Below are 14167 nucleotides of genomic sequence, written 5' to 3' on the forward strand. Positions count from 1 at the left end.
CAGCACGTAAGGCTTTCACATTTTTCCAGCATGTTAATAACGGTATCAAATAATAAAATCATAACTTACTTCGGCCAAGCTGCTTAACATGCAGGGTCATTTCTGCAAAAAAGCTCCTGCAGAGACAGATGGATGTCAGGATTTCACACACACATCACAGAGACACATCCCCCATCCCTAGCTATCACCCGCATTCAACCCCACTTTCCTTGTTGTGTACACACAGAGCACTACTTACTCCCACTGAGAACAGCTCAATCTACATGTACGTATAATATATGGCCTATTGCCTAAAATAAATTTCTTAAAAAACACATACATTGATTTCATGGAAGATTTTGTAGAATAGGACATAACAGTGGCGTTGGCTTAATTGCACTTCTGAGCAAATATAATTAAATGTTAACACAACCAAAAAATTAGTAAAAAAAATAAGAATTTACTCACCGGTAATTCTATTTCTCGTAGTCCGTAGTGGATGCTGGGAACTCCGTAAGGACCATGGGGAATAGCGGGCTCCGAAGGAGGCTGGGCACTCTAGAAAGATTTATGACTACCTGGTGTGCACTGGCTCCTCCCACTATGACCCTCCTCCAAGCCTCAGTTAGGACACTGTGCCCGGACGAGCTGACATAATAAGGAAGGATTTTGAATCCCGGGTAAGACTCATACCAGCCACACCAATCACACCGTACAACTCGTGATACTATATCCAGTTTGACAGTATGAAAACAACTGAGCCTCTCGGATGGCTCAACGATAACCCTTTAGTTAGCAATAACTATTTACAAGTATTGCAGACAATCCGCACTTGGGATGGGCGCACAGCATCCACTGCGGACTATGAGAAATAGAATTACCGGTGAGTAAATTCTTATTTTCTCTGACGTCCTAGTGGATGCTGGGAACTCCGTAAGGACCATGGGGATTATACCAAAGCTCCCAAACGGGCGGGAGAGTGCGGATGACTCTGCAGCACCGAATGAGAGAACTCCAGGTCCTCCTCAGCCAGGGTATCAAATTTGTAGAATTTTGCAAACGTGTTTGCCCCTGACCAAGTAGCTGCTCGGCAAAGTTGTAAAGCCGAGACCCCTCGGGCAGCCGCCCAAGATGAGCCCACCTTCCTTGTGGAATGGGCATTTACAGATTTTGGCTGTGGCAGGCCTGCCACAGAATGTGCAAGCTGAATTGTACTACAAATCCAGCGAGCAATAGTCTGCTTAGAAGCAGGAGCACCCAGCTTGTTGGGTGCATACAGGATAAACAGCGAGTCAGATTTTCTGACTCCAGCCGTCCTGGAAACATATATTTTCAGGGCCCTGACAACGTCTAGCAACTTGGAGTCCTCCAAATCCCTAGTAGCCGCAGGCACCACAATAGGCTGGTTCAGGTGAAACGCTGACACCACCTTAGGGAGAAACTGGGGACGAGTCCTCAATTCTGCCCTATCCATATGGAAAATCAGATAAGGGCTTTTACATGATAAAGCCGCCAATTCTGACACTCGCCTGGCTGAAGCCAAGGCCAATAACATGACCACTTTCCACGCGAGATATTTTAGATCCACGGTTTTTAGTGGCTCAAACCAATGTGATTTTAAGAAACTCAACACCACGTTGAGATCCCAAGGTGCCACAGGGGGCACAAACGGGGGCTGAATATGCAGCACTCCTTTCACAAATGTCTGAACTTCAGGTACTGAAGCTAGTTCTTTTTGAAAGAAAATCGACAGAGCCGAGATCTGTACTTTAATGGAGCCTAGCTTTAGGCCCATATTCACTCCTGCTTGCAGGAAATGCAGAAATCGACCCAGCTGAAATTCCTCTGTTGGGGCCTTTTTTGCCTCGCACCATGCAACATATTTCCGCCATATGCGGTGATAATGCTTTGCCGTAACATCTTTCCTGGCCTTAATAAGCGTAGGAATGACTTCTTCCGGAATACCCTTTTCCTTCAGGATCCGGTGTTCAACCGCCATGCCGTCAAACGCAGCCGCGGTAAGTCTTGGAACAGACAGGGCCCCTGCTGTAGCAGGTCCTGTCTGAGCGGTAGAGGCCACGGGTCCTCTGAGAGCATCTCTTGAAGTTCCGGGTACCACGCTCGTCTTGGCCAATCCGGAACCACGAGAATTGTGTTTACTCCTCGCTTTCTTATTCTCAATACCTTTGGTATGAGAGGCAGAGGAGGGAACACATAAACCGACTGGTACACCCACGGTGTCACTAGAGCGTCCACAGCTATCGCCTGAGGGTCCCTTGACCTGGCGCAATATCTTTTTAACTTTTTGTTGAGGCGGGACGCCATCATGTCCACCTGTGGTTTTTCCCAACGGTTTACCAGCATCTGGAAGACTTCTGGATGAAGTCCCCACTCTCCCGGGTGGAGGTCGTGTCTGCTGAGGAAGTCTGCTTCCCAGTTGTCCACTCCCGGAATGAACACTGCTGACAGTGCTAGTACATGATTCTCCGCCCATCGGAGAATTCTTGTGGCTTCTGCCATCGCCATCCTGCTTCTTGTGCCGCCCTGTCGATTTACATGGGCGACTGCCGTGATGTTGTCTGACTGGATCAGCACCGGCTGGTGTAGGAGCAGGGATTTTGCTTGACTTAGGGCATTGTAGATGGCCCTTAGTTCCAGAATATTTATGTGAAGGGAAGTCTCCTGACTCGACCATAGTCCTTGGAAGTTTCTTCCCTGTGTGACTGCCCCCCAGCCTCGAAGGCTGGCATCCGTGGTCACCAGGACCCAGTCCTGTATGCCGAACCTGCGGCCCTCTAGAAGATGGGCACTCTGCAGCCACCACAGTAGAGACACCCTGGTTCTTGGAGACAGGGTTATTAAGCGATGCATCTGAAGATGCGATCCGGACCACTGGTCCAACAGGTCCCACTGAAAGATTCTGGCATGGAACCTGCCGAAGGGAATTGCTTCGTAAGAAGCCACCATCTTTCCCAGGACCCACGTGCAGCGATGCACTGATACCTGTTTTGGTTTCAGGAGGTCTCTGACTAGAGATGACAACTCCCTGGCTTTCTCCTCCGGGAGAAAACTTTTTTCTGGACTGTATCCAGAATCATACCCAGGAACAGTAGCCGTGTCGTCGGAACCAGCTGTGACTTTGGGATATTCAGAATCCAACCGTGCTGGTGCAGCACCTCCTGAGATAGTGCTACTCCCACCAACAACTGTTCCTTGGACCTCGCTTTTATTAGGAGATCGTCCAAGTATGGGATAATTAAAACTCCCTTTTTTCGAAGGAGTATCATCACTTCCGCCATAACCTTGGTAAATACCCTCGGTGCCGTGGACAGTCCAAACGGCAGCGTCTGGAATTGGTAATGGCAATCCTGTACCACAAATCTGAGGTACTCCTGGTGAAGATGGTAAATGGGGACATGCAAGTAAGCATCCTTGATGTCCAGGGATACCATGTAATCCCCCTCGTCCAGGCTTGCAATAACCGCCCTGAGCGATTCCATCTTGAACTTGAATTTTTTTTATGTATGTGTTCAAGGATTTCAAATTTAAAATGGGTCTCACCGAACCGTCCGGTTTCGGTACCACAAATAATAAGAATTTACTTACCGATAATTCTATTTCTCGTAGTCCGTAGTGGATGCTGGGGACTCCGTCAGGACCATGGGGAATAGCGGCTCCGCAGGAGACAGGGCACAAAAGTAAAAGCTTTAGGATCAGGTGGTGTGCACTGGCTCCTCCCCCTATGACCCTCCTCCAAGCCTCAGTTAGGATACTGTGCCCGGACGAGCGTACACAATAAGGAAGGATTTTGAATCCCGGGTAAGACTCATACCAGCCACACCAATCACACTGTACAACCTGTGATCTGAACCCAGTTAACAGCATGATAACAGCGGAGCCTCTGAAAAGATGGCTCACAACAATAATAACCCGATTTTTGTAACAATAACTATGTACAAGTATTGCAGACAATCCGCACTTGGGATGGGCGCCCAGCATCCACTACGGACTACGAGAAATAGAATTATCGGTAAGTAAATTCTTATTTTCTCTGACGTCCTAAGTGGATGCTGGGGACTCAGTCAGGACCATGGGGATTATACCAAAGCTCCCAAACGGGCGGGAGAGTGCGGATGACTCTGCAGCACCGAATGAGAGAACTCCAGGTGCTCCTCAGCCAGGGTGTGCCCCTGACCAAGTAGCAGCTCGGCAAAGTTGTAAAGCCGAGACCCCTCGGGCAGCCGCCCAAGATGAGCCCACCTTCCTTGTGGAATGGGCATTTACATATTTTGGCTGTGGCAGTGCTGCCACAGAATGTGCAAGCTGAATTGTACTACACATCCAACTAGCAATCGTCTGCTTAGAAGCAAGAGCACCCAGATTTTTGGGTGCCTACAGGATAACAGCAAGTCAGTTTTCCTGACTCCAGCCGTCCTGGAAACCTATATTTCCAGGGCCCTGACAACATCTAGCAACTTGGAGTCCTCCAAGTCCCTAGTAGCCGCAGGTACCACAATAAACTGGTGCAGGTGAAACGCTGACACCACCTTAGGGAGAAACTGGGGACGAGTCCGCAACTCTGCCCCGTCCGAATGGACAATCAGATATGGGCTTTGTGAGACAAAGCCGCCAATTCTGACACTAGCCTGGCCGAGGCCAGGGCCAACAGCATGGTCACTTTTCATGTGAGATATTTCAAATCCACAGATTTGAGCGGTTTAAACCAATGTGATTTGAGGAATCCCAGAACTACGTTGAGATCCCACGGTGCCACTGGAGGCACAAAAGGGGGTTGTATATGCAGTACTCCCTTGACAAACTTCTGGACTTCAGGAACTGAAGCCAATTCTTTCTGGAAGAAAATTGACAGGGCCGAAATTTGAACCTTAATGGACCCCAATTTGAGGCCCATAGACACTCCTGTTTTCAGGAAATGCAGGAATCGACCGAGTTGAAATTTCTTCGTGGGGCCTTCCTGGCCTCACACCACGCAACATATTTTCGCCACATGTGGTGATAATGTTGTGCGGTCACCTCCTTCCTGGCTTTGACCAGGGTAGGAATGACCTCTTCCGGAATGCCTTTTTCCCTTAGGATCCGGCGTTCCACCGCCATGCCGTCAAACGCAGCCGCGGTAAGTCTTGGAAACAGACATGGTACTTGCTGAAGCAAGTCCCTTCTTAGCGGCAGAGGTCATGAGTCCTCTGTGAGCATTTCTTGAAGTTCCGGGTACCAAGTCCTTCTTGGCCAATCCGGAGCCACGAGTATAGTTCTTACTCCTCTACGTCTTATAATTCTCAGTACCTTGGGTATGAGAAGCAGAGGAGGGAACCCATACACCGACTGGTACACCCACGGTGTTACCAAAAACGTCCACAGCTATTGCCTGAGGGTCTCTTGACCTGGCGCAATACCTGTCCAGTTTTTTGTTCAGGCGGGACGCCATCATGTCCACCTTTGGTCTTTCCCAACGGTTCACAATCATGTGGAAGACTTCCCGATGAAGTCCCCACTCTCCCGGGTGGAGGTCGTGCCTGCTGAGGAAGTTTGCTTCCCAGTTGTCCACTCCCGGAATGAACACTGCTGACAGCGCTATCACATGATTTTCAGCCCAGCGAAGAATCCTTGCAGTTTCTGCCATTGCCCTCCTGCTTCTTGTGCCGCCCCGTCTGTTTACGTGGGCGACTGCCGTGATGTTGTCCCACTGGATCAATACCGGCTGACCTTGAAGCAGAGGTCTTGCTAAGCTTAGAGCATTGTAAATTGTCCTTAGCTCCAGTATATTTATGCGGAGAGAAGTCTCCAGACTTGATCACACTCCCTGGAAATTTTTTCCCTGTGTGACTGCTCCCCAGCCTCTCAGGCTGGCATCCGTGGTTACCAGGACCCAGTCCTGAATGCCGAATCTGCGGCCCTTTAGTAGATGAGCACTCTGCAGCCACCGCAGAAGAAACACCCTTGTCCTTGGAGACAGGGTTATCCGCTGATGCATCTGAAGATGCGATCCGGACCATTTTTCCAGCAGATCCCACTGAAAAGTTCTTGCGTGAAATCTGCCGAATGGAATCGCTTCGTAAGAAGCCACCATTTTTCCGAGGACCCTTGTGCAATGATGCACTGACACTTTTCCTGGTTTTAGGAGGTTCCTGACTAGCTCGGATAACTCCCTGGCTTTCTTCTCCGGGAGAAACACCCTTTTCTGGACTGTGTCCAGAATCATCCCTAGGAACAGCAGACGTGTCGTCGGAAACAGCTGCGATTTTGGAATATTTAGAATCCACCCGTGCTGTCGTAGAACTACTTGAGATAGTGCTACTCCGAACTCCAACTGTTCTCTGGACCTTGCCCTTATCAGGCGATCGTCCATTTTCTTTGAAGAAGAATCATCATTTCGGCCATTACCTTGGTAAAGACCCGGGGTGCCGTGGACAATCCAAACGGCAGCATCTGAAACTGATAGTGACAGTTCTGTACCACGAACCTGAGGTACCCTTGGTGAGAAGGGCAAATTGGGACATGGAGGTAAGCATCCCTGATGTCCAGGGACACCATATAGTCCCTTTCTTCCTGGTTCGCTATCACTGCTCTGAGTGACTCCATCTTGATTTGAACCTTTGTATGTAAGTGTTCAAATATTTCAGATTTAGAATAGGTCTCACCGAGCCGTCTGGCTTCAGTACCACAATATAGTGTGGAATAATACCCCTTTCCTTGTTGTAGGAGGGGTACTTTGATTATCACCTGCTGGGAATACAGCTTGTGAAATGTTTCCAATACTGCCTCCCTGTCGGAGGGAGACGTTGGTAAAGCAAACTTCAGGAACCTGCGAGGGGGAGACGTCCCGAATTTCCAATCTGTACCCCTGGGATCCTACTTGTAGGATCCAGGGGTCCACTTGCGAGTGAGCCCACTGCGTGCTGAAACTCTTGAGACGACCCCCCACCGCACCTGTTTGTACGGCCCCAGCGTCATGCTGAGGACTTGGCAGAAGCGGTGGAAGGCTTCTGTTCCTGGGAATGGGCTGCCTGCTGCAGTCTTCTTCCCTTACCTCTATCCCTGGGCAGATATGACTGGCCTTTTGCCCGCTTGCCCTTATGGGGACGAAAGGACTGAGGCTGAAAAGACGATGTCTTTTTCTGCTGAGATGTGACTTGAGGTAAAAAAGGTGGATTTTCCAGCTGTTGCCGTGGCCACCAGGTCCGATGGACCGACCCCAAATAACTCCTCCCCTTTATACGGCAATACTTCCATGTGCCGTTTGGAAACTGCATCACCTGACCACTGTCGTGTCCATAAACATCTTCTGGCAGATATGGACATCGCACTTACTCTTGATGCCAGAGTGCAAATATCCCTCTGTGCATCTCGCATATATAGAAATGCATCCTTTAAATGCTCTATAGTCAATAAAATACTGTCCCTGTCAAGGGTATCAATATTTTCAGTCAGGGAATCCGACCAAGCCACCCCAGCGCTGCCCATCCAGGCTGAGGCGATCGCTGGTCGCAGTATAACACCAGTATGTGTGTATATACTTTTTAGGATATTTTCCAGCCTCCTATCAGTTGGCTCCTTGAGGGCGGCCGTATCTGGAGACGGTAACGCCACTTGTTTTGATAAGCGTGTGAGCGCCTTATCCACCCTAAGGGGTGTTTCCCAACGCGCCATAACTTCTGGCGGGAAAGGGTATACCGCCAATAATTTTCTATCGGGGGAAACCCACGCATCATCACACACTTCATTTAATTTATCTGATTCAGGAAAAACCACAGGTAGTTTTTTCACACCCCACATAATACCCTTTTTTGTGGTACTTGTAGTATCAGAAATATGTAACACCTCCTTCATTGCCCTTAACATGTAACGTGTGGCCCTAAAGGAAAATACGTTTGTTTCTTCACCGTCGACACTGGAGTCAGTGTCCCTGTCTGTGTCTGTGTCGACCGACTGAGGTAAATGGGCGTTTTAAAGCCCCTGACGGTGTTTGAGACGCCTGGACAGGTACTAATTTGTTTGCCGGCCGTCTCATGTCGTCAACCGACCTTGCAGCGTGTTGACATTATCACGTAATTCCCTAAATACGCCATTCATTCCGGTGTCGACTCCCTAGAGAGTGACATCACCATTACAGGCAATTGCTCCGCCTCCTCACCAACATCGTCCTCATACATGTCGACACACACGTACCGACACCCAGCACACACACAGGGAATGCTCTGATAGAGGACAGGACCCCACTAGCCCTTTGGGGAGACAGAGGGAGAGTTTGCCAGCACACACCAAAACGCTATAATTATACAGGGACAACCTTTATATAAGTGTTCCTCCCTTATAGCATTTTAATATATAATCATATCGCCAAATAAGTGCCCCCCCTCTCTGTTTTAACCCTGTTTCTGTAGTGCAGTGCAGGGGAGAGCCTGGGAGCCTTCCCACCAGCAGTTCTGTGAGGGAAAATGGCGCTGTGTGCTGAGGAGAATAGGCCCCGCCCCCTTTTCGGTGGGCTTCTTCTCCCGTTTTTCTGACAACCTGGCAGGGGTTAAATACATCCATATAGCCCCAGAGGCTATATGTGATGTATTTTTAGCCAGTATAGGTACTTTCATTGCTGCCCAGGGAGCCCCCCCCAGCGCCCTGCACCCTCAGTGACCGTTGGTGTGAAGTGTGCTGAGAGCAATGGCGCACAGCTGCAGTGCTGTGCGCTACCTCATGAAGACTGAGAAGTCTTCAGCCGCCGATTTCTGGACCTCTTCTCTCTTCAGCATCTGCAAGGGGGTCGGCGGCGCGGCTCCGGTGACCCATCCAGTCTGTACCTGTGATCGTCCCTCTGGAGCTAGTGTCCAGTAGCCTAAGAAGCCAATCCATCCTGCACGCAGGTGAGTTCACTTCTTCTCCCCTAAGTCCCTCGTTGCAGTGAGCCTGTTGCCAGCAGGACTCACTGAAAATAAAAAACCTAATAAACTTTTACTCTAAGCAGCTCTTTAGGAGAGCCACCTAGATTGCACCCTTCTCGGCCGGGCACAAAAACCTAACTGAGGCTTGGAGGAGGGTCATAGGGGGAGGAGCCAGTGCACACCACCTGATCCTAAAGCTTTTACTTTTGTGCCCTGTCTCCTGCGGAGCCGCTATTCCCCATGGTCCTGACGTAGTCCCCAGCATCCACTTAGGACGTCAGAGAAAGTGTGGAATAGTAACCCCGGCCTTGTTGAAGTAGGGGTACCTTGATTATCACCTGCTGGGAATACAGCTTGTGAATTGCCGCTAGCACCGCCTCCCTGTCTGAGGGAGCAATCGGCAAGGCAGATTTTAGGAACCGGTGGGGTGGAGACGCCTCGAATTCCAGTTTGTACCCCTGAGATACTATTTGAAGGATCCAGGGATCCACCTGTGAGCGAGCCCACTGATCGCTGAAATTCTTGAGGCGGCCCCCCACCGTACCTGGCTCCGCCTGTGGAGCCCCACCGTCATGCGGCGGACTTGGAAGAAGAAGCGGGGGAGGATTTTTGTTCCTGGGAACCTGCTGTTTGTTGCAGCCTTTTTCCCCTACCTCTGCCTCTGGACAGAAAAGACCCGCCTTTTCCACGCCTGTTTTTCTGGGTCCGAAAGGACTGAACCTGATAAAACGGCGCCTTCTTAGGCTGTGAGGGGACATGGGGTAAAAATAGGATTTTGGTACTTACCAGGTAAATCCTTTTCTTTGAATCCATAGGGGGCACTGGAGTACTCTTGGGATATGGACGGGCTTCCGTAGGAACAGCACTGAATATTTAAATTTAGTAACACTCCACCCCTCCATATCCCCGAGCACATCTCAGTGTTTTTTACTGAGCCGAACAGGAATTAAGAGAGGTTGATAATGGAGTATTACATATAACATAACTGACACTAACGTTGTTAACACATAACGTTACTGACAACTAAACAGTTGACACCCTAACCAGCACTTGTAACTTGAACCAGTCGGTGAAAGTGTGTTACCATAAGATCCTCAGAACTAACCACAAGTAGGTAAAACTGCTCTGGGTGGGCGTCCAGTGCCCCCTATGGATTCAAAGAAAAGGATTTACCTGGTAAGTACCAAAATCCTATTTTCTTTTTCATCCACTAGGGGTCACTGGAGTACTCTTGGGACGTACCAAAGCTTCCCCCGTGGGCGGGAGAGCTGTTTGGCACTTGTAACACTAGGCGGCCAAAGCTAGATGCTGATGCCGCAAAAGTATCAAACTTGTAAAAGCGCACAAACGTGTGCACTGAAGACCATGTAGCCGCCCGGCAAAGCTGCGTCGCAGAAGCCCCACGACCAGCTGCCCATGAAGTTCCCACAGAACGTGTGGAATGAGCGGTTACTGACGTAGGCGGTTGTAACCTAGCATGAAGGTAAGCCTGACGTATGGTCAGTTTTATCCATCTGGATAAAGTTTGTTTAGATGCTGGCCAACCAATCTTGGCAGCATCATAAAGAACAAATAACGTATCCGTCTTACGAACTGAAGACGTTCGGGATACATAAATGCGTAATGCGCGAACCACATCCAGAGTTCCAGAATGTGCTGTCAACACAGGAACTACTATTGGTTGATTGATGTGAAAAGATGACACTACCTTTGGTAAGAAGGCGGGATTCGTCCGAAGTTCCGCTCTGTCATCATGAAACACCAAATACGGTGGCTTGCATGACAAGGCACCCAAATCCGAAACACGCCTTGCCGAAGCTAAGGCTAAGAGAAAAATTGTTTTCCAAGTGAGAAACTTTATATCCACTTGTTGTAAGGGTTCAAAATATGAAGACTGTAAGAACTCCAAAACCAGATTCAAGTCCCATGGCGCTGTAGGTGGAATGAATGGAGGCTGTACCCTGAGTACACCTTGGAGAAAAGTGCGTATAGACGGCAATAGAGCCAATCGTCTTTGAAGGTAAATTGACAAAGCCGATACCTGCACCTTTAGTGTAGATAAACGCAATCCTCCATCTAACCCTGTTTGTAGAAACAACAACAGGCGGCATACTTTGAAAGCTGATGTCGGAAATTGCCGAGCTTCACACCAACCTATATATGCACGCCATATTCTGTAATAATGAGCTGCCGTAACCGGCTTCCTAGCTCGTAACATGGTTGGTATAACTGAATCTGGAATGCCCTCTCTTCTTAAGAGGGCGGTCTCAACAGCCACCCCGTCAAACGCAGCCGCGCTAAATCGGGGTAAAGAAACGGACCCTGTTGTAACAGGTCTGGACGTATTGGGAGCGGCCACGGATCGTCTGCGAGTAATCCTCGAAGATCCGAGAACCAAGCTCTCCGAGGCCAATGAGGCGCCACTAGTATGACTGTGAGCGACTCTCTTTTGATCCGTTTTAGCACCAGAGGGAGCAGCGGAAACGGTGGAAACAGATACACAAGACTGTACGGCCACGCGACAGTGAGAGCATCCACCGCGACTGCCTTTGGATCTCTTGTTCTGGACACATACTGGGGCGTTTGATGATTGTGTCGAGATGCCATCAGGTCCACCTGAGGATAACCCCATCGCTGAACCAACATGTGAAACACTTCTGGATTTAATGACCATTCGCCTGGGTGAAAATCCCGACGACTGAGATAATCCGCTTCCCAGTTGTCCACTCCCGGAATGAACACGGCCGACAATAGCACCTGGTGGCATTCCGCCCAATTGAGGATTCGAGCTACTTCCCGCATTGCCATGCGGCTTCTCGTTCCTCCTTGTTTGTTGATGTATGCGACCGCTGTCGCATTGTCCGACTGCACTTGGACAGGCTGAGAGCGAATCATGTGCACTGCTTGTCGTAGCGCATTGAAAATTGCGCGGAGTTCTAGAACATTTATAGACAGCAATTTCTCGTGATCCGCCCAGAGACCCTGGAGCTGACAATTTTGAATTACCGCTCCCCAACCTCTGAGACTGGCGTCCGTAGTTAGAATTATCCAATTGCAACTCCGAACCGTCTTCCTGCGGTTAAATTGTGTTCCTTGAGCCACCATAGCAGAGATACTCTTGCTATTGGTGACAACCTCACCCTGTGGTGAATCTGCAGATGCGAGCCCGACCACTGGGCAAGCACGTTCAGCTGAAATGGACGAGAGTGAAATCTTCCGAACTGAAGCGCCTCGAAAGCTGCCACCATTGTGCCTAACAGGCGAATGCACAAGTGTACCGACACTGTGCGTGGCTTGAGCACTAATTGTACTAGATGGCGTAGCATTTGTACTTTCTGTTGTGGTAGGTAAATCCTTTGATTGACCGTATCGAGAATCATACCTAGGAACTGAAGGCGTTGAGACGGAATTAGATGTGATTTCTTGAAATTTACAATCCAACCGTGGTGAACCAGTACATTGTATGTTAGCAGCGCATGTTGGGTAAGTATCTGTTGAGACGGAGCTTTGATGAGCAGATCGTCTAAATACGGAACTATTGTCACTCCCAGGGATCTGAGGTGAGCTATCATCACAGACATTACTTTGGTGAATACCCGAGGCGCTGATGACAGGCCAAACGGCAGAGCCTGAAACTGGTAATGGTTCTGGCGTATTGCAAACCGTAAGAATTTCTGATGAGGCTGCCAAATTGGAATGTGTAAGTACGCATCCTTGAGGTCTAAGGCAATCATAAACTCCTTGGTCTCTAACCCCGCAATCACCGAACGTAGAGACTCCATTTTGAATCTGTAGTAAGTTACGTACTGATTGAGGCCCTTTAAGTTCAATATTGGTCTGACTGAGCCATCCGGCTTCGGGACCACAAACAGGCTTGAATAATAACCCTGACCCTGTTGGTGTACAGGGACCGGAATCAAACACTGCCGAATCCAGTAAGGACTGAATGGCAATTTGCAAAACTCTCCTCTTGTCGTCCGACAGAGGCAATCCTGTCTTGAAAAACCGCAGAGGCGGCAGACAGTCGAACTCTATTTTGTAACCTTTTAACACTAAATTGCGAATCCAGCCCTCCGCGGATGTGTGGAACCACACCCCATGGAACGTCTGAAGGCGTGCTCCCACAATTGGAGAACCGAGATGGGCTGGTAACCCGTCATGCCACTGGCTTGTCGGTAACCTTAGCGTCTTGGCGAGTTGTGTTGGTTTGATGGAAACCACGTCCTCGACCACGTCTAGCAGGCGTGGCTGATCCTCTGCCACGTCCTCGAAAGGGCTGAGGTCTAAAGGATTTGAACGAAGGTCCAGCGTACCTTCTTCTTGGCGCAGGTGGAGGCAATGGTAAGAAAACAGACTTACCTCCCGTAGCCTCCTTAATCCATGCGTCCAATTCTGGACCAAACAACTTCTTGCCATCGTAAGGCAACGCCTCTATACTTCGTTTGACCTCTGCCTCCGCTTGATAAGTACGCAGGTAGAGTGCTCTTCGTGCCGTAACTAGCGAAGATGAAATACGAGAAGTGAGCTGACAGACGTCAGTAGACGCTGTACAGAGATACTCTACAGCCTCAATCATTTGATTTACCAGAACTATCAGGTTTTCGTCCTGTAAAGCAGATTTGAGTTCTGTAAGCCATATTATGAGCGCCTTAGTTACCCAAATGCCAACCAATCCAGGTCTTAGCATCACACCTGCTGCTACATACATGGTTTTTAGCATAGTTTCTATCTTGCGATCTGAAGGATCTTTAAGCGTAGTAGCTGCTGGCACTGGTATGGTTAATTTCTTGGTAAGCTTTGACACTGAAGAATCAACTATTGGTGGATTCTCCCATGTACACGTTACCGAGTCTGGAAACGGATAACTAGACTTAAATCTGCGAGGTATAGAAAACCGTTTATCTGGATTCTGTCGTGTTTCTACTAACATCTGATTTAGAGAATCCGACACAGGAAAACTTACTGGCGTCTTCCGTCGTTTAGTAAATACGACCTGATCATTGGTGAGAGGCTGCTCAGCTTCAGGAAACCTTAGAGACTGCCGTACCGCTCTGATGAGATCATCAATGCCGGAACTGTTAACATCCTCGTTATCTGACTCCACTTCGCCTTCCTCACCCTCATCGTGTTCCGTGAGGTCTGGCATGGAATCGTCAGAATGCAACATAGCAGACACTGGAAAATCATAAGACATGAAAATTATCCCGTTTGCCCAAAATGGATTTGGACCTTACGCAAGGCTGAGACGCCTCCGGTAGTTCTGGCGGTCTCACCCTAGACTCAGATCTTAACGT

The 14167-nt window shown here is 49.1% G+C and overlaps 1 protein-coding gene across 3 annotated transcripts in view; it reads right to left on the reverse strand.

The window, feature by feature from the left end:
- The window catches only part of DHX9 (DExH-box helicase 9), a 132897-nt gene that overhangs the window by 53063 nt on the left and 65667 nt on the right, over positions 1 to 14167 (reverse strand). For all 3 annotated transcript variants that reach the window (XM_063939769.1, XM_063939770.1, XM_063939771.1), the window contains one exon: positions 70 to 116. In XM_063939769.1, coding sequence (XP_063795839.1) covers positions 70 to 116 — 47 coding nt within the window. The remainder of the gene's footprint in view (positions 1 to 69; positions 117 to 14167) is intronic.

This window comes from Pseudophryne corroboree, chromosome 9 (assembly GCF_028390025.1).
Source record: "Pseudophryne corroboree isolate aPseCor3 chromosome 9, aPseCor3.hap2, whole genome shotgun sequence".
Classification (NCBI taxonomy): Eukaryota; Metazoa; Chordata; class Amphibia; order Anura; family Myobatrachidae; genus Pseudophryne; species Pseudophryne corroboree.